The sequence below is a fragment of the Tenrec ecaudatus genome, chromosome 2, assembly GCF_050624435.1.
Source record: "Tenrec ecaudatus isolate mTenEca1 chromosome 2, mTenEca1.hap1, whole genome shotgun sequence".
In the NCBI taxonomy this organism is placed as follows: Eukaryota; Metazoa; Chordata; class Mammalia; order Afrosoricida; family Tenrecidae; genus Tenrec; species Tenrec ecaudatus.
This window is the reverse complement of record NC_134531.1, coordinates 89,347,881-89,370,080: the sequence shown is the minus strand read 5'-3', so window position 1 is coordinate 89,370,080 and position 22,200 is coordinate 89,347,881. Positions and strand designations below refer to the sequence as shown.

General features: G+C 40.1%; 1 protein-coding gene across 1 annotated transcript in view; it reads right to left on the bottom strand.

The window, feature by feature from the left end:
* The window catches only part of ADGRV1 (adhesion G protein-coupled receptor V1), a 724,059-nt gene that overhangs the window by 452,520 nt on the left and 249,339 nt on the right, over positions 1-22,200 (bottom strand). The window contains exons 53-55 of the mRNA XM_075542665.1: positions 18,192-18,414; positions 17,690-17,894; positions 486-632 (exon numbers count right to left, since the gene is read on the bottom strand). Of these exons, the coding sequence (XP_075398780.1) occupies positions 486-632; positions 17,690-17,894; positions 18,192-18,414 (575 nt within the window). The remainder of the gene's footprint in view (positions 1-485; positions 633-17,689; positions 17,895-18,191; positions 18,415-22,200) is intronic.

Here is a 22,200-nt window from a genome sequence, read left to right as displayed (position 1 = left end):
CTCCATTTTCATTGACTTCCTACCTTCTCCCAGGACTGGTCTCATAACATCTATTTGTAGGAAATTCAACATTCAACAATTTTACTCTGATCTAATTTTTCATAAACCTACCTGTTGATTTAGACTCAATCACTATAATACTTCATGTTTGTATTTTCATAAATTTTGATCATCCTGTTTCTATCCTGCTTGATTGGTGTTTTTTCTTTTCCAATCATATAATACACCTGAAATTTTATCAACTGTATTAAACCTCAAAAAGGTAGCTTTTTATTATTTTCATTCTTTCGTTAAAAAGAACAGTAAGATCAACATAACTAGCCTTGAGTTAAATCCCTCCCTATGGTGACAGGAATAGTAGCAGGAGTTCCAGTATGGACCTGGCCCAACTCAAACATTTCATTCACAAGTAAGGGTTTGGCTCCAAGTGGCAATAGTCGGCACGGTTTAAAAGTGACTCTCCCGTGTTTGTGTAAATTACATACCACTCCGGAAGCAGGAAATATGTCACTACTACTTCCATCAGCTTCCCATGTTACAGTTACGCGGCCATATGTTCCTTTTAAGCGCTCAACGTTCAAGGTCACTAGGCTATCTTGCTCCATTTCTTCCACTTGCTTCTGCAATGAATTCTAAACAAAATCCACAGAAATCAACAGTTAATTGAAATTTCCTAAACACACTTTAAAAAGTTAATATTAATAAGCATTCAGAAATCTTCAAAATACTAAGTAGCACAATGTGGCTAATGGAAAAACAATAATTAAAAAACAGTCATTGTAAAGAGAGTAAGATTTTTTAAATGTGCAGGCTTGAAGATGCAAAGAGCTAAGGGCTGTGTTAATATTTATACAATTATTTTCCTTTGGTCTTTTTACTTTTGCTAAATTTTTCAGTATCTTCACTACTCAAAAATAATATATTTGATATACTTGTAATATACTTGTAATATACTTGTACTCAAAAATAATATATTTTATCAATTAGTGTGCAAGCCAGGCCAAATATTTATCAAATTGAAAAGAAAGCATTTGAAGAACTAGATCTTCCTCCTGTCCTGGGGGACCCATCACTTGCAAGTCCTCTGGGGTTTTGCTGCCTGTTTGGGAAATAGAGGTTGGCTTCCTCAGTCACCACAGACTCATTCTAATGTAACTGTCACGTGATCTGGGGGTCCTCTCTGGTCCTGTCATGCGTATCCTCTAGATTACTGCTGCTAACTGTGCTTCTTCCACTGACGGCGTCTTATCCTTAACTCACGGTCTTTAAGATTTTGTTCTGGTCAGAAATACTCCTTCCTTTTTTCTCATTTTCTTCTTATCCTCGTCTTTGCTTCTCCTTGCAACTGAGTTCTAGTCTGTGTGATTGCAACATTTCTAGCCAGTTATTCCTTGGCGGTCATTTAATGAGCTTCCCCACAAAATTAATCCTGCAAAGCGCTCCTTCCTCTGACCTTTCTGGTCAGTCGGGGAGACAGATGAATTATGAAGATTTGTTTGTCAATCTTCCCAGTAAGATTTTCCTGTCTTTTTACTATTATAATCCAGAGAGATAACCTCATTCATGTCTTAAAATATACGAAAAGTTTCTATTTAAAAATTCAAATATGAGTAGCAATTCTGTTCTCCAGCGATATTTTGTACAGCATTAACACACTGCTACAGATGTTATACAGCAATAAAATTCTGCTCAAAGGAATCATGCATTCCTGCAGAAAATAAATTGATTTTAAAATATGCATATGATTTACTCACCAATGACAATGGCTTGGTAAAGTAGAGGTCTATAACTGACTCCATGTCATACATTACTGGGGCTTAATACAATAAATATTTAAGCATTCAGAAACTATTTTAAAAAAAACAACAAGTATCTAGTAAATCTCATATTGGAACTACATTTCCAGGCACAAGGGAACCATATTGAGAAATTCTACTCAGCAACTTGAAGAAAACCATAACTCTATCTATCGCAAAGGCTTAAACCACCGTGATTTATATGTCTAGAATGCTTTGGGGAAAACCTTGGGCTTCATAAAGAGAAATCTCCCATATTAAAACAGGTGAGGAATAGATTCCGTGATCCATGTGAATGAAGCCAGAAGTGTCATCCACTTCAAGGTAAGACGGAGACTCAGTGGCAAAGCAAGTTGGTTCTCCCCCCAGGAAGTCCAGCTCTGCCATACGCCCCTGCAGCAGAGGCTCGGAATGCCTTAGGAGCGGCGTGGCCTGCAGAAAGGCACGTTGGTGGCAAGCATGGACTGTGTGCCAAACACTTTCTGGACATAAGCACAAACCCATGACCAAAGCAGCATCTCAAGTTTGGTTTTGTTATGTTACAAATTCTTGTAAACATAACCAAACTGTCACTAGATCGATTCCGCAAGTGCCAATGCAACAGTACAATAATAAGGCAGCATCAGCTGGAGGGATCCCTGCAGGCACTGCGGGTTAGGCATCGGGAGTTTAACTTCAGGCTTGGGGATTCAACTCCATCAGCTATTCCACAGGACAAAATTAAAGCTATCTCCTACCATAGAGATTTACAGTCTCATCTCTTCTCAACCTTTGGGCTAAAATCAAGATGAACAATTTTGAAAATGCTATTATCGGTGGCTATGAGTCAGAGTCAACGTGATGGTAGTAGGTCTGGGTTTGCTATAAGAAGATACAGAATGACGTGACACGTTGTGATCTTCAATCCCGGAAGGTGTTTCTGAGAAGGTGACATTTAAGCAAGCACATGATTTATTATGAAACAAGTAAGATCAAGGTCTTCAGGTTAAAGAGCTGTGCTCTTATTGTTGTTCAGTGTCGTCAGGTCAGCTCTGACTCATTTTATGCACTACAGAACGAAACCCTACCCAGTCCTGTGCCATCCTCACAATTGCTCCTTTGCCTGAGCCCACTGATGCAGCCACCATGTCCATCCATCTCACTGACGACCTTCCTCTTCTTCCCAGGCCTTCCACTTTACCAACATGGTGTCCTCCTCCAGGCACTGGTCTCTTAGGTCCAAAGTATGTAAGACAAATCTTACCATCATTACCTCTTAGGCGCACTCTGACCTCACTCCTTCCAGCGGAGATCAATGTGTCCTTTCAGCAGCCCGTGGTACTTTCAATGTCCTCCTCCAGGACCACAATTCAAATACACCGAGTCTTCCACATTCTTCTTTATTCAATGTCCAACTTTCACAAGCATTATCAGGCAATGAAGACTACCTGGCTTGGGTCAGGCGCACCTCAGTCCTCAAAGTAACATGTTTGCTTTCGATATTTTAAGAGATCTTATTCAGTAGATAAATTTAATGCAATACATATTTTGACCTCTTGCCTGCTGCTTCCATGAGCATTGATTATGGATTCATGCAAGACAAAATCCTTGGCGGTTGCCTTTTTATCATGTTACCTTTGGTCTATTTATCATGATGTTACCTATTGGTCCAGTTGTGAGGATTTGGGTCTCCCTTACATTGAGTTGTGATCCACACTGAAGGTTACAATCCTTGATTTTCATCAATAAGTGTTTCAGGTCCTCCTCACTTTCAGCAAGCAAGGTTGTATCGTCTGTGTATCTTAGATTATGAATAAACCTTTTTCCAATCCTGATGCCACATTCTTCTTGGTAAAATCCTGCTTCTCTGATGATTTGTTCAGCAAACAGATTGAGCAAGTATGGTGACACACCCTTGACACACACCTTTCCTGATATTAAAGGCGTTCCCTCATTCTGCTCACACAGCTGCCTCTTGGCACATGTAGAAGTTCCTCGTGAGCTCAATGAAATGTTCTGGAATTCCCTTTCTTCTCAAGGTTACGCACAGTTCAATATGGTCCACTGAGTCAAATGCTTTTGCATAGTCAGGGAAACACAAGTAACCATGTTTCTGGTATTCTCAGGTTTGAGCCAAGATGCATCTGACATCAGCTATGAGATCCCTTGTTCCACGAGCGCTTCTAAATCTGCCCTAAACTTCGGGCAGTTCCCTGTGAATGTATTGCTGCAAACTTTACTGGGTGATTAAAGAGTTTATCTTTCCTATACTGCAGTTACTGACTAGATAAAGCTCTTAAGCACTTAAAACATGACTAATCGTCAATGTAAAGTGTACAAGGATTTTTTTATGTATGCAAAATATCATTGATAATTTTGATCTTGATATGATTAAAGTATTATATTTTAGATATAATGAGCTAAGTTAAATATATGCAATTTACTAGGTACCTTGCTGCCCTTTTTAACGTCAGTGCTGGATAAAAGACATGTGACCTGCATCTTCTTTCTGTTATGCAAAGCTGCCAGAAGAGGAAGCTGACCTCCTTCTTAGTCACAGGTGAGGCCAGCCCAGGCCTCTGAATCCTTCTTTGCAAGCAGTTGCTTTAAGAAATCGTCTCCAAAACGCCTCATCTTCTCCACACTTTGTCCTTCCACAACCATCCATGCCTTGGTGAATGGCAACTCCATGCTTCCAGCTCCTCTACTGCTTATTGGTGAATTACTTCAATGTTCCCCTAACTGATCTATTTCTGTCCATGCCGACTTATCATTTGGACCAGGTGTGTTTGTGTGTATTTTAAATTTGTTTAGTGTGGGGTGTATCCTTTGTTTGCTTTCTGCTGTTGTATATTTAATTTTTCCCTTAATTATTCCTTTATCACTCAAGCAGAGAGAGAGAACTTTCCCCACATGACTCAGCCCACCCAGGCACTTGCAGTAGTTACACGTAATGGACAAGGAGATGTCATACACTTCAGCACCAGCTGATCAACTAAGACACACAGACAAGAAAACACCATGATGTCTCCTAGAAAATAGGTCATTACCACGCATATGAAGATATGAGAGAATATGGTGCAAGCAAGTGACCAATAAATATACAGACCCAAAAGATGTTCTCAAGGACAATAAGGCATTAAAACTATCAGGAAAATAAAAAACTCAGAAGAATGATTCTTAGGTACTCACAAAGGTGAATGAAAAGATCATGAAAGCTATAGGGAAAAACAAAAACAGAAAACTTTAAAAGAATTCGGGAAAACAGTACAAGAGCAACCTGATAAAATAAAGGAAAAATTAGACACTGTGGGAAAATACCCACCATAAATACAGAGAATAAATGTTACAATAATAGAAATAGATAATATTTTGAAAGAACAAGACAGTAGAATTGAAACAATGGAAGGCTGAACTAATAAACTTGAATATAAACTTCTCAATACCAAAGTAGGACAAAAGTAGTCCATTAAAATAATTCACAGAATTATTTGTACATTTTTGAAAGGAATAATATACCTCTGATAGGATATGAAACAAAACCAAAATAAAGCACACAGAAAACTGTCTAGGAGCTCCTGAGAAAAAAATCTTCCCTGACATCATAAAAGGGAAGAAATAACCTTTCAAGAAGCTGAAAGAATCCAAAAATAAGAGCTACCTAAAGAAAATCACAATATCTCATAATTAAACTTTCCAAAATTAAAGAAAAGGAAAGAATTCTGAGAGCAGTTCAGGAAAACATAAAGCCACATACAAAGCAGAACCAATACGATGAATCTCTGATTTTCCAGCAAAAGCCACGCAGGTAAGAAGGCAACGTAAAGGCTCATTAAAAATATGGAAGAAAAATAACTGATAACCAAAAATGTAATTTTCAGCAAAATTGTTCATCCAATACGAGGGAGTGAAATATAAGGGCATTTTTAGGCATGGAAATTGCTAAAACAAGACTACTCTTACCAAAAAAAAAAAAGAGAGATTTTTCTGGGCAGACATCAAGATGAAACCAACACATACGACAGTATTGCCAGAAGTATGAATCCACAAGGAAGACAACTGCAGAGTAAATGAAGGGAATCGTGTCGTGTCAAACTCAAGAGTCCTTGAAGAGAGCAAGCAGACTGTTTTAAACTCAAGAAGAAATTACTAAATAATAAGGTACCCTCAAAGAAAATGGATAAACTTTATCCAAAAAAGGAACGTCACAATGACCTAGTAAACACTAGAACAACAGAAAGAATGGAAAGAACCGCGACACACAAATCCATTCAATGAAGTCAAGAATGACACACACACAGCAAAGTGGAGCAAAACAATCACCCTGTCAGTAACAACACTGCACATACACGGCTTAAGTGTAAGAGTCAAGAGACAGAGATTAGAATGGATAGAAAAGAAGCCACATCAATATGCTGCTTACAAGAAACACACTTTAGACACAAAGTCAAAGCAGACTAAAATAATGGGAAAGATATCAAGCTGATACTAATCAAAAAGTGTGATAGGCAACCTATTCTTATAAAAAGACTTCAAGAAAAAATACCCCGTGAAAAACAAACATTATACAATGATCAAAGGGACAATGTGGGGCAAAAAGCCATAGTCATAATAAATATCCATGCACCCAAATTAATCAAACTCTTCCAGATTTGACGAGAGTAACAGACACCACATTAGACAACCATACCTGTGTGTGTGGGTGTGTGTGCGCGTCACTGGGTTTGCTCCTATAGAAACTCCATCCTAACACGGCCACCTACACAGAACTCCACCAGGCAACAGTGCAATACACCTTCTTGCGGAGTGCATACGGAACACATATGCCTTAGGGCACAACACAAGCCTTCATAAACTTAAAAACACTGAGACATTACAAACTGTCTTCTCAAATCACCCATCTACACAATTAGAACTCAAGAGTAGGAAAATCAAGGGGGGAAAGTCCAATACAAACTTAACAACACCTTGCTTAGAAAATAATGGGTCATAGAACAAATCAGAAATAAAATATTTAAATTCCATAAAACAAAAGAATGAAAATATGACATACAACACCACTGGGACACAACAAATGGAGAACTCAAAGAGCAATTTGGAGAAATAAACACACAAACATCAAAAAAGAGCCCAAATTAGCTTTCCTCCAAAGTCTCCACCAATCAGAACAAGAGCAGAAAAGCAAACTTTCAGCCACCAAAAGAAAAATAATGCACAATTGAACAGAAAACGAATCCAAAAATAGAATTAATGAAGCAAGAAGTTGCTTTCTCTTTTTTGAAAGGATGAACAAATTTCACAAACCACTGGCAAACTTAACAAAGGAAAAATGTAGAAGCTACAAATATCATAAATAAGAAATGAAATGGGTAATGTAACAACAGATCCAACGGAAAGAAAAAGCTAACAGCCCATATCTTGGAAATTTGACCAAAGGAAATAGATGAAATCTCCTTCTCCTGCTAAGCCTTACAGACTCAGAAACTCAGGCGGGCAGCTCTCCTCTGGCTGGCAGGTCACTCTCCCGTGGAATCCACCCGATGGCAGTGAGTTAACTTGAGTTGATGAAGGCGTGAACTCTAACTTTTTTTGGGGTAGTCTTAACAAATTAAAAACTTAGAAGAAATGGTAAATTTCTAGAAATACATTACCTACCTAAGCTAACACAAACTGATGTCGAAAACTTGACCAGGCCCATAACAAAAGTAGAATTGATCAAGTTACTGAAAAATCAAAACAAAAGAAAATGAGAAAAAGACCAAGACCAGATGGCTTCACCAATGAACTCTACCAAACATTCAGAGGAGAACCGACACCAACTGTACTCACACTCTTCTAGAATATAGAGGGGGATGGAAAACATCCAAATGTATTTTACAAAGAGAACATAATATTGGTACCAAAATCAGGCAAAATATCACCGTATTAAAAAAGTATTCCTTATACAAATAAATGTAAAATGTTTTTAACAAAGTCATAGTCACCCCAGATCTGCAAAATGGTTCAACAACAGAAAAACAATCAATATACCTTATAAATGAAGCAAAGGGAATAAACTACATGAGCGTATCAATAGATGAAGAAGAGGCATTTAACAAAATCTTACACTCATTCCTTATTAAAACACCCAGAGAGAGGAAAGTCCTCAACACAATAAGGTATATGTGAAAACCGTTGGCCGTCATCTCGCTCAATATGGGGAAAGTGAGAGCATTGCTCTTGCATACTGGACCTGGACGAAGGTGTCCTTTGTCACTGCTCCTAGTCAACATTGCAATGGAAGTCTGAGCCAGAGCGATGGGATAGAAAAAGAAATCAAATGTATCCCGGTGGACAATGAAGAAGCAAAGCTCTTTTTGCAGATGATAGGATTTTACAAATAGAAAACACAAAAACTATACAAGAAAATTATTAGAATTAATTGAAAGATTCAGCAAGATGGCAAGGTACAAGGTCAACATGTAAAACTCAGTTCAAGTCCTGTATACTTATGACGAAAGTTCTAAAAAAGAAATCAAGAAAATAATGCCATTTACAATAACTACCCAAGAGATGAAATATTTAGGGATAAACCTAACCAGACAAACTGAATACGTGTATAAAGAAAAGTATAAAACACTACCACTAGAAACCAAAAAATAACAAATTCACTAAAAGTGATTTGATTCTGACTCATAGCAGCCCCATAGAACAGAGTAGAAGTCCCCCTGATAGTTTCTGAGACAGTAAATCCTGAAGGGAGCAGGAAGCCTCATCTTTCTCCTATGGAGCAGCTGGTGGTTTTGAACTGCTGAGCTTGTGGTGAGAAGTCCAATGTGTAAATCACTATGCTACTAGAGCTCCAAGAAACTAAAAGAGACCTACATAAATGGAAGAATGTACCACGGTGATGTAAAGAAAGACTTGACACTATTAAACTGTCAATATTACTCAAACATAAATATAATACAGTTATATAATTATATATAATACATCTATATATGTAATGCAATTCCTATCCAAATCCCAGTATCATTCTTTAAAGAGAAGAAAAACAAATGACCAACTTTGTACGGCAAGGACAGAGAGCCAGGGTTAGCAAAGCACTGCTAAAGAATGAAAACATAGTTGAAGGCCTTTCATTTCCAAATCTCAAAACCTACTGCAGACCCACAGTAGTCAAAGAAGCTAGATACCGGTACAATGCACATAAAAACCAATGGACCAGAACAGAAGACGCAGAAATATATCCAACTGATTTTTAACAAAGGGCTGAAACGCATTAAATAACTTCAACAAATGGTCCTGTAAAATTGGTGTTCCTCCAGTGGAGAGGTCTGGGGGGCGGGCCCCAGTCGCAAATACTAAGTGGATGCCTGCCCCTACCCCCAAGAAGAATTTGTTTCAAAGGACTTCATTGAATCTTCATCTCCGGGAGAGGGACATATCTGATAAAAAGCACACAGGAGCAGATGACGGGGGAGGAGAAGAGAGTGGAGCACATCCTGGCCCACCAGGCCTTGAGGACAATGACCCCAATTAGAGCAGCCAGTCCACAGAGAGGACCACATGGCCAGCCCCACTATGAGACATGAAGCCCCACTATGAGACATGGCCCTGCGGGGGACAGAACCGAAGACACAGTGTGGGAATTGCACCCAATCTGATCCTGCCACACACCGAGGCAAAGCACTGGGGGAGTGCAGTGGAACTGCAAGGAAATGGAGCAGCAAGGTCCCCAGGGAATGCTGAAGGTGGACTTTGGGGCCAGGGCATGATACCCCAACAAACTGGCCTGTAAAACACTCCAAAAGGCCAACAAACGATCCTTGAACTAACTACAAGCTAGTTGTGTGTTTTGTTTTGTTCTTTATCAGTGGGTTGTTGTTGTTGTTTTGTTCTTTATTGTTGCTTGGATTTGCTCTGTCTTGATTTGTGCATGTTATTATCTCCACAGGTCTGTCTAAATAAGATCAGCTGGATGAACAATCTGGAGGAGAACACAACGGGACTGATAGTCCCCGGGGGACATGGGATAGGGGGAGGTGAGGGGAAAGGAAGTGGTGTTAACAAACCCAGGGACAAGGGAACAACAAGCGATCCAAATTGGTGATGAGGTGGGTGTGGGAGGCCTGGTAGGGCATGATCAAGGGTAATGTAACCAAGAGGAATTGCGGAAACCCAGGTGGGGACTGAGCATGATAGTGGGAAAGGAGAAAAAGTCAAGGGAAACAGAGGAAAGAGCTGGGAGACAAAGGGCATTTATAGAGGTCTAGATAAAGGCATGTACATATGCAAATATATTTAAATATGAGGATGGGGAAATAGATATATGTGCCTATATGTATAGGTTTAGTATTAAGGTAGCAGAAGGACATTGGGCCTCCACTCAAGGACTCCCTCAATGCAAGAATACCTTCTTCTATTAAAATGGCATTCTTTGATGCTCACCTTCCTGACACAACCACTGAAGACAAAGCAGGTGAATAAGCAAATGTGGTGAAGAAAGGTGATGCTGCCGGCTATCAAAAGGTATAGTATCTGGGGTCTTAAAGGCTTGATGGTAAACAAGCAGCCATCTAGCTGAGAAGCAACAAAGCCCACATGGAAGAAGCACACCAGCCTGTGCGACCACGAGGTGTCGAAGGGATCAGGTATAAGGCATCATCTGAACAAAAAAATCTTATCATAGTGAATGAGGGGTGGAGTGCAGAGTGGAGACCCAAAGCCCATTTGCCAGCCACTGGAGATCCCCATGCAGAGGGGTCTAGAGAAGGAGATGAGCCAGTCAAGGTGTGATGTAGCAATGATGAAAAATACAACTTTCCTCTAGTTCCTAAATGCTTCCTAACCCCCCTGCCCCATCATGATCCAAATTCTACCTTGCAAGTCTGGCTAGACCAGAGGATGGACACTAGTACAAATAAGAACTGGAAACACAGGGAATCCAGGGCGGATGATCCCTTCAGGACCAGGGGTGTGAGTGGCGATACTGGAAGGGTAGAGGTAGAGTGGGCTGGAAAGAGGAAACAGAAAAGTAGGTGAAAGGAGATATGGGACAGGGCAAGATATGAAAAAATAATAACTTATAAATTATCAAGGGCTCATGAGGCAGGGAGGAGCGGGGAGGAAGGGGAAAAATGAGGACCTGATGCCAGGGGCTTAAGCGGAGAGCAAATATTTTGAGAATGATGAGGACAGTGAATACACAGATGTGCTTTACACAATTGATGTATGTATGGATTGTGATAAGAGTTGTATGAACCCCTAATAAAACAATTTTTAAAATGATGTTCCTTTTTGGAGAAGAATAAAACAAGACCCACAACTGACTCCATAGACAAAAAAATAACTCTAAGAGGATTAAAGATTTATGTATAAACCCTAAAATTATAGACCTTAATACATTGGCACAAACACACTATCAAACACATCATGAAACACACACACAGGAAACAAAAAGAAGACAGGAAGACTGGCACCTCCTAAATATAAGACACTTAATTGCATCAGAAGCTGTCACCAAATGAGTAAAAAGAGAACTCAAACCCGGGGGGGGGGGGGCGGGGGAGCGTGGGGGAAGAATTAGCGATAACATGTCAACCAAGGGACTAATGTTTAAAATATATAGAACACTGTAACAAGAAAATGATGAATAGCCAATGTTCAGAAAATAGCCGAGGACATAAAGAGTTCACCCAAGAAGGCGTGCTGGCAGCCAACAAACATATGAAGGAATGCTCAGGATCATGAGCTATTCCAGAGATGCACATCAAAGCAGTGCTGAGTAACTGCCTTACCCCATCATTGACAGCACACTTCAAGGCAGAAAACAACAAACGGTAGAGAGAGTGTGGCGAGACTGAAATCCCCCTGTAAAGCATGCTGGTGGGGCTGCATAACAATGTGGAAATCAGTGTGGCCCTTCCTAAAATCAAAACAAAACACACACGCACACCGGGGGGTTTCATGAACTGTGCTGCCATGAACACAGGAACGCATATGTCTGTTTGTGTTGTCTCTTACTGCTTTGGCACATATACCAAAATGTATTGCTAGGTTGTACGGTATTTCTATTCCCGGTAACTTTAGTTTGTGGTATATTGCTTTCCAAATAGTCATACATATTTATAAGCTCACTAGCAGTGTAGAAGCGCTTCAATCTCTCTATATCCTCTCCAGAATTTTTTATTGACATTATAAATTGAGCTATTTTTATGGGTGGAAGGTGATATCTCATCCTTGTTTTGATTTGCATCTCCCAAATGGCTGGAGATCGTGAGCATTCCCTCTTGTGTGTGTTAGCCATTCCAATGTCAACCCCTATTCATACCGTATGTTCAAATTTTAATTGGAGTGTTGGCTTTTTTGTTATAGGAGTGTTTCAGAAATCAGAATTCAGAAATTTAATTACTAAATTTTAGGAATTAGTCCCTTCTCCACTAAGTCATTGCTAAAGATTTTTCCCCAATCTGTGGGCTATCATTTTACCTTTAATGAAGCTTTTTGGCGTGCATAGTGTTCTATTTTTAATAGGTCCCAGTCATCTATCTGTCGTCCACTGTGTGTGCTGTATTTGGTAGTCTGTATGTATATGCCCTGCATCAGGGTGCTTAAGTTTGTCCCAATTTTCTCACTGATGATCCTTATAGCTCTGGAGCTTAAATTGTAAACTCCTGGTTTTCAAAAGGCTGTAGATGACAGTAGAAGCCCAAAGTCTATCGCAAGGCCACGCGAACAGATAAGCCTCTGATTAATCCTCACTGAACATATTTCAGCGTTGTGAATAGTGCTGCTACACGACAGACAACACTGCACGGTTGACTAAGGCAGATGTAGTTAAGTTCAAATGTAATGTCTGGTCATTTGATTTTCCTTTTGACCCACTGTAAAGTTGTTTCGGTTTTTAATAATTTTTGCTTTCCTTTCTATTGAAACTTTTCTGCCTAGTCATTGGTCCCGTTTGTTTGCTTGCTTCTGTTTGTTTTTTATATTGTTTTCTGTATGTGAAATCCAAGATTTCCCAAAAAAAAAACCAACAAACAAACAAATCCCAAACTCACTGCCATGTCGACACTGACCATAGCAACCTTTAAGGACAGCATAGAAATCGCCATGTAACTTTCGGGACGGTGACTCCAAACAAGATTGGAAGGTCCTGTCTTTCTCCCGACGAGGGTCTTATGATTTAGAACTGCCAACCTACAGTATCACAGCCCAACTCATAACCAATGTGCCACCAGGTGGAACCTACAGTATCACAGCCCAACTCATAACCAATGTGCCACCAGGTGGAACCTACAGTATCACAGCCCAACTCATAACCACTGTGCCACCAGATGGAACCTACAGTATCACAGCCCAACTCATAACCACTGTGCCACCCGATGGAACCTACAGTATCACAGCCCAACGCATAACCACTGTGCCACCAGGTGGGTAGACATACAGAGACAATAACGGGATTAATGATTGCCTAGGGGCACAGCAGGGGAGGACGGGGTTGAAATGGGGAACTCACAAGTACAAGAAGAAAAATTTTCAAATTGACTGTGATGGTGATTGCAAAGCTCTTGATATAATCGAACGATTAAATTGTGTCACATGAGAACTATGTACCTACACAACTTTTTTTTTGAGGAAAGAAATACCACAGGTCACGACAACCCATCTCCTTGGTGCAGGAATGAACAGATAGGTGCAAAGCCGTGTTCATCACAGCACTGTTCACAGTAGGAACAAGAGGGGCACAACCTAAATGCCCACCAGGGGAAAATGGTTTATTAAACACTGGTCCATACACACAACGGAATACTATACAATATTAAAGAGTACTGATATATCTGTGAAGCACTTTGTGACATGGATGGAATTGGAGGATGTTAGTATCAAGTGAGTTAGCCAATCACAGATGGACGAATATTGTATGAGTCCTGTTTTAGGAAAAAAAAATATATATACGTATATCAACTAAAAATTTTCATAGCAAAAGAACCAAGACTTAGGTTCCGAGTGTTGATGGGAATGGAGAGAAGGGGAAGGAGCAGGTTAGTGTGTGGGCAGCAGTCAGCTTGGGTGCAGGGGAAGACAATATCCAGCAAGAGGGAGCTGGGGCAAGAGAAATGGAAAACGGCAAGCCAGTGGGAGATTTGACAAGTTGTGGAATTCAAAAATGATTGTCTGACCTGTAAACCCTCACAATTCATAACAAAAAAATTTTTAGGGGAAAATTTTAAACAATAATAATAAAATGTGAGATAGATCGTTCTGTTCTTCTGCTTCAACCTCCAGCTCCAAAAGGCTCCTCATTTCCTTCAGAAGCGAGATCTTATCTGATGGCCTAAGGGACCCAGCATTTCTCCTCTTGCATCTTGTCTCCTCCTGTAACCCTGACTTCAGTCTCAGTTAACGATATCACTGCCTTAGCCAAGCAAGTCCTCTGACTGATGCTTCCTCATCAAAAGCACATAACTCACTTTCTTGCCTCTATCCTTCTGTCAGTGTGGCTCTCTTGATCAATCTAGTTCAGATTTTTACACACGACAACATCACTCTGCCCTTCACTCTCTCCATCTGCCTTTCCTAACTAATATTTCTCCTTAGAACTTGCCACCAGTACATCTGCTTCTCATTTATTGATTTCAGACTGTTTCTTATTCCCCTCTAAAATATAGAGTCCAAGAGAGACTTCTACTTATTTATTTCTGCCATAATATTGGCATAGATATAGCACATAAAACTTGTCAAATAGACACTGAGTGAATCAATCGATCAATGCATTAATCGATGCATAAATGGACCTAATTCTGGCCAATCAGACAAGAAAATAAAATTTTGGAAGTTTTTGGTAAGTTTCTTTCTTACTTTAAGTGAGAGTCCCATAAAACATCTCTCTTTACCCTACCAGATATGAACAAATGACAATATGAGCTTTCAAACAAACAAATGAGGAATATACTTTGCTTTGGCAAAGTGGCGTGATAGAAAAAGTCTAGACCAAGGTTGTACATGCTCCCCCCTCGGACGCCTACCCTCCCTGTGAACATTCTCTGTGGTTAAGCCAGCTGGAGCCATTTCCCTCATCTGTAGGATATATCAGAGAAAGACTTATGATAGCTAGAGTTGTAACTCTAATTAAGAAATGAGAACATACTTCACAAATAGGAACATACGGCACAACATGAATGAGAGTCTCTTTGCTCATTTATGAAAGAATATAAAGTCTGAGCCTGGACGCTGCAGAGCTGATAAAATGTATACAGTTGTCTTGAGAAAAAGCATCAGGATGTGTACAGTGCACATGCAGCTATATCTATATATATCTATAAAAGTAAATAACACAAGAATAAAAACATAATGCATGAAGATGCTGAAAAATATTTGAGAAAATGGGATTAAAAGATGATGGAACTTTCCCCTGAATTTTTTAGCACTCTCATATTCCTTTGTGAGGGGTGTGCCATAATGAAGTACACCCATGTATTTGGAATCTGCTTCCTCATTGTCCTCTAAGATTAAAACGAAGAACAGAGTTAAACTCCCAGATCACAATCAACTCAGACTGAAGTATACGCAAAGACATTAGAGCACCAAGGCTTGTGTTTGCTGTTGTTGGGTGCTGGCGAGGCAGTTCCAGCTCACAGTGACCTGAAGGACAATAGAAGAAAACAGCCCTGTCCTTCGCCATCCTCACAACGGTTCTTATGTCTGAGCCCATCGATGCAGCTACTGTGTCAACCTATCTTGTCCAAGTGCTTCCGCTTTTTTGCTGCCAGCTACTTCACCAAGCTTGATGTCCTTCCCCAAGGACCGGCATCTCCTGAAAAGATATGTCCAAAGTATGTGAAACAAAGTATTCCACCCCTGCCTCTAAGGCGCATTCTGGCTGTTCTTTCAGGACAGATTTATTTGTTCTGTTGGCAGGCCATGGCACTTTCAATATTCTTCTTCGGCACCATAATTCAAGCATACGAATTCTTCTTCAGTTTTCCGAATTTGAGACCCAACTTTTATATCCAAACGATGCAAGTGAAAACATGGCTTGGGTCAGGCTGAACTTAGCCTTCAAAGTGACATCCATGCCGTCAATTGAAAAGGGTCTTGTGCAACAGACTCACCCAGTTGATGCTTCCTGTGATGTCCTGACTGCTGCTCCCATGAACATGGACTGTGGATTCAAGAGAGACCAAATTCTTGACGGCTTCAATCTTTTCACCATTTACTAAGATGCTACCTATTTGGCCAGTGAAGAGGATTTTCGTCTTCCTTACAGTGCCTTGTAATCCATACGGAGGCTGTAACTCTGGATCATCACCAGCAAGTGCTTCCAGCCCTATTCACTTCGAGTAAGCGAAGTTGGGTCATCTGCATGTCGTAGGCTGTTACTAAGCCTTCCTCCAACCCTGGCACTGCATCTTCTTCAGACAATCCAGTTCCTCTAGTTATTGGCACGGCATACAGACTACATGAGTATGGTAACAGGATACAACCCTGACACACATCTTTTCTGATTTTAAACCACGCAGTATGCCCTTCTTCTGTTTGCACAACTGCCTGCCTGTCGATCAATATTCAAGTTCTGCATGAGCATAATGCAGTGTCTGGGGATTCCCATTCTTCTCAACGCTACCCATAATTTATTACGGTCTATACAGTTGCATGCCTTGACATAGTCAATAAAACACATGTTAACATCTTTCTGGTGTTCTCTGCATTCAGCCAAGATCCATCTGACATCTGCAAGAATATTCCTTGTTCCACATCATCCTCTGAATCCAGTCAGAATTTCTGGCAGCTCACAGTCAATGTACTGAATGGTACTTGAGGTGTAAGTTCAAGATGCACCGACAGAATCAGCTAAAACCATGGGTTACCGTCCAGTGGTATGGACTTGAAGAGAAAGAGTGGCCAGTGGGCTAATGATCCAAAGGCAAATTTTATTTCCAAAGTACAGCTTTATATATAATGAGGCAAGGGTGCATAGCTTTCCTAGTGTGACAATAACATCGTGATAAAATTGCTCTAAGCACAAACACTTCTTTGGGACTAATCTTATCTTAACAAATGCAGCTGTGTTTTCAGTGTGATCGGGGGATCTCAGAATGAGGTAAAACATGACCATCATCCAACATTCTGGGTTACACAGTGTCCCCAAGCATCCAACAATAAAACCCCGTGACTCTATAATTCCCTCTTTTTAATTTGATACTAATGCCGAAGAGCTAAAACAAAGCCGCTATCAAACAAAGCTGTGTCTTTTTCTAAAAGGTTGCAGGTTACAGAAGCAGAGCATTTGGTTAGCCTGAACTTGCAAGCTTGGGATCACCCCGTGTTCTTCTGTTCTTATTGCAAACCTCTTTCCTTATCAATAAAGGGGACAGGGTACTGACGGATTGCCGCCGGGCTTGCATGGGTTTTAGCTGAACCCCAATTGGAGGCATGTGGGCTGCAAGCCCAGGAGGGTTATCTCCTGCCCAAACTCCTGGGACTTTTGTCAACAGACTTCCATCATATGCTCTAGTGTCACTCCATGCTTCAGAAACTGTTGGAAAAGTAACTGACATCTTTCAACCAGCTGATGAAGCACTGGAAGCACTCATTCATCTCTGCCAGGAAATTTGGATGACAGTTACTTGCCCAGCTGACTGGAAAAGATCCATATTTGTACCCATTCCAAAGAAAGGTGACCCAGCAGAATGCTCCACAGAACAAAAGCTTAGAAAAAGTCACCTCAGAGGATCAGCTGAATAAGACTCTAATTATTCTGATGTCAGTAGAATTCATTTTAGAATGCAAAATAAGCAACAAAGCAAGACAGAGGGGACAGGATAGGCTTAAGAGACTCCAAGTTTGATTCAAGGGTGCTGACAACAGCTATTTTATAAACAAAGTGAATAATTTTGATTTTAAGTAAAAAAAATCTTCAATGTTATTACCTGAGCAAAAGCAATAATTCCATAGGCATCGTCACTGGAGTTAATAGTTATCTTGACGTAGCCATCAATACCGATCTCTGCTCCTCCTTTGGGATTTTTGAGCTGAACTCTGAAAGATTCTTCTTCTTCTGGAAACACATCATCAAGGATATTTACCACGATTACTGCTTCCTTGTCTCCAGGTTCAAATATCAGTTCACCTGAACTAGTAACATAAGAAGCATACAAAGAGTAAGTCAACTGCAACAAACTTAAGAAATAAACATAGTGGCTTACTCATAAATCTCTCATAATCATTAACACTGTAGAATCCTACAAGTCAAATCCTAATGTAAAGATGTCAATATAATCCTCATCAATTTAACAGAATAGATATTAGAACTAGGATAATTGCCAATTTTCTGACTTATCATGCACTCATATTTCATACAAATCTCAGTCACTAAATATAGATTTGGTGGCATATAGTATAAAAACATTTGGCACAAAATGTGGAACCCACCTAGGAATGAAGTCCGACTGCCTGGAGATGTAGGCCAGCTCATACATGTGGGAGTAGGTAGCTCCTGCTAACGTAATTAAGGTCTTGCTTGCATTAAGGGACTGCACTGTCACAGAAGCTGCAGCCTGAGCAGCAGGGGCTCCCAGAACAAAAGAGAACTGACTCAGCTCTGAGTTCCAGCAATAAAGAGCAGACACATCTTGGCCAAGGAGAAGTATGTGAACTGCAGGAAAGAAAGGAAGAAAAAATGCTGAATCAGAAGTAGCGACCTCAGCAACTCCCTGTATCAAACCCAGAGCAAAACGAAGACCAATGCTCAGAATTCCATTTGGGCTTTTGAAACAATTCAACGTAGTTCAGCTTCTGAAAGAAATGAATGCAAGCAACTTCCAACGACTAATGGACTAATCAAATCAATTGACAAGGTAAAATCTATTTCATAAAAAAGAATTGACAAGGTAAACAAAATTGACAAGGTAAGCAAAATCTATTTTATAAAAACAAAATCTATATTATAAAAACAAAATCTATTTCATAAAAACAAAATCTATTCATAAAAAAGAATCACTAGTTGGCAAAACCCTAAATGGATTTTTACTCGTTTGTGTTTTTCTCAATATTTATTTATTTTTACAATAGTAAGGTCGGGATTTTGTTTGTTTGTTTGTTTGTTTGGGGGGGGGGGATTGTTTTGTTTAAACAAATGCTTTTTATTTATTTTATAGGAAAAATTTTTAAGAGAACAACTTTCTCATAATTCTACCCTCAAATTTAATTTTTTTTGCAAAGGATCTTCAAAGAGTTCATGGGAATCCAAATTATGAAAAAGGCATTATGTATTTCAAAATTTTTGCACCAAACTAAACTAGTTGTGACACGTATGAACAGAGTCCAGTGTGAGGCACTAAGAAGGCTAAGGCATCCATTGGAGAAGCGCTCCTATCACATATCATGCGAAAAACTGAGGCAAGAACACGCATCAAGTTTATGGTGATGTTTAGGTAAGAGAATGATCATATCTTTGATGCTTTATGAAACAGTTATGTGACCCCCAATCCCAACTATGTGGACCCCCCCCCCACATACACACTCACAAAAGAATGCATTTCAGAGGACAGCACTGGGGATACAGCTAGGGGAGACAGGTGCATCAGATTCCAGCACAAGGGAGAAACACAAAGGGATGGAGAGGGAGGAGAGGACATCCTGGCCCACCAAGCGCCGAGGACAATGTACCTGTTCAGAGTAGACGATGCACGGAGAGGACCATAGGGCCAGCCCCACCATGGGACACAGCAACCCTCATTTATCCATGGTGCTGCGGGGACAGCACTGGAGACACAGGGTGGGAATAGTGCACGGTCTGCCCCATCACGAGGCACTGAGGGCACGCAGCAGAGCAGAGGGGACCAGAATGATGAAATCCCCAGGGAATACCAAAAATAGACTTTGGAGACAGAGTTTGGCACCCCATCAGACTTGGCTGGAAAACAAACAGACCTTGAACTATTTATAGGCTTGTCCATTTTTATTTCTTGTTGTTGTTAATATTATTTTGTTTATTTTGACTTCCTTTCTTGTTTATTTGGCTTTGCCTGGTTTTTGCACTTATTAATGTATCTGCATGTCTATCTAGATGAGATAGGTGGGATAAGTGATTTGGATATGAAAAGAACGAGACCAATGATTCCAGGGGATACAGGAGAAGGAGAGGTGGGAGAAAGGAAGTGGGGGGAGGGGGGAACCAACCCAGGGACAAGGGAAACACAAGTGAATTAAAATCAATGGAAGGAAGGCCATAGGATGCCTAGTGGAGCTTAATCAAGGGCAATGTATCATCAAGGTATTACTAAGCCCAAATGAAGGCCAAACATGATGGTGGGACAAGAGGAAAGTAAAACAAAATAGAGGAAAGATCCAGGATCCAAAGAACATTTATAGAAGCCTAAATACAGGCATATACATAGGCAAATATATATGTAACAAGAGGGAAATATAACTATGTACTCATATCTATATGTTAAGAATTAGGGTTGCAGATGGACATTGGGCCTCGACTCAAGTACTCCCTTAATACAAAAGTACATTGTTCTAACAATCTGGCATTCTGTGATGCTCACATTCCTGACACAATTGCTGAAGCAAAAATGGGTGCATAAGCAAATGTGGTGAAGAAAGTTGATGGTGCCTGGCTATCAAAAGATAGCATCTGGGGTCTTAAAGGCTTGAAGATAAACAAGCAGCCATCTAGCAGGGAAGCAACAAAGCCCACATGGAAGAAGCATACCAGTCTGCGTCAATGGGATCAGGGATCAGGCATCTAAGACCCAGAATAAAACCATACTCAAGGTGAATGGGGTTGGGGCATGGAGAGGAGACCCAATGCCCATCTTTAGACAATTGGACATCCCCTCACAGAGGGGTCACAAGGAAGAGATGAGCCAGTCAGGGTGCAGTATAGCACCGAGGAGACACACAACTTTCTTCTAGTTCTTTGGTGCTCCCTTCACCCCACTATCATGACCTCAATTCTACCTTACAAATTGGATTGGACCCGAGTGTGTACACTGCTACAGATAAGAGCCTGCAACATAGGGAATCCAGGATAGATAAAGCCCTAAGGGCCAACAAGGAGAGTAGAGATACCTGGAGGATTAAGGTAGGGGAGGGGAAGAGTAAAAGGGGGAACTGATCACAAGGATCAACATAGAACGCCCTCCCAAGAGGATGAATCATGGAGAAGTGGGTGAGGGGTGACAGAGGACAATGTTAAAATATGGAAAAATAATCTATAACTTATCAAGGGTTCATGAGGGACAGAAGGCAGGGGATGGAGGGGGAAGAAATGGGGCTCAAGTGGGAAGAGAATGATTTGAAAATGATGATGGTGGCATATGTGCAAATGTTCTTCACACACTGGATGAATGTATGGATTGTGATAAGAGATGTAAGAGCCCCCAATAAAAGTATTTAAAAAAAGAAAGAAAAGGTTAAGTGAACAATGCTCCAAAGAACTCATAAGATTACAAACAGATATCTTAGTTTACAAAGTGATAAGAAGATATGGGAGATGAAGCCTGGTTTGGCAGAACAAACCACATAAACTTGCAAGGAAACAATTCAACTCTCTCATGCCCTAATTGAAGAGGAGGGACAATTAATGGCGGAAAAAATAACCAACACCACGGGCATCTCAATTGGGTCAACTTACAAAATTCTGGCTGAAAACATAAATCTCAGCACACTTTGTGCTTGATGATCACCAAAATTGTGCACCCATATTGTCATAAACAAGCATTTTTTATGGAAATTTAGACAAGTGGGATCAAGATCCTAAAACACTCTTGGAAGAACTGGAACAGGATAGGAATTATGACTTTACCAGTACTACTCTAAAGACAAAATACTATCAAAGCAATGGTTACCAAGAGATGACAGTGATTGCTGACACAATGCAAAGCTTATGGGAGCAGAGATTCATCTTTCTCCCATGAAAATGTCCCCCATCCCACAAGACCTTAGGTATTAGGAAAGATGAAATGGTTTGGTATTAGTCATCTTGAAGCAGAAAGTCATGTGAGTTACTATGCCAGGAATAACACAATAAATAGAAATGGAATGCAATTCATTGTCAGAAAGCATCTTGCTAAATCCATCATGAAGTACAATGCAACCGTGATCAGATTATATCTATCCACCTTCAAGAAAATCCCATCAAAAATATATATATATATAAAAATTAAATTAAATTAAAAAAGAAAATCCAATCAATACAACTATTATTCCAATTTATGTACCAATCACAAAAGTTAGTGATACAGACATTGAAGAATTCTACCAATGAATTCAGTCTGAAATCGATTAAACATGCAATCAAGATGCATTGACAGTTCTTGGTGATTGGAATGCAAAAGTTGGAAAGAGGAAGGAACAGTAATTGGATAATGTAGGCTTGATGATAGAGATGAAGTTGGAGATAGCATGATAGAATTCTGCAAAACCAAAGACT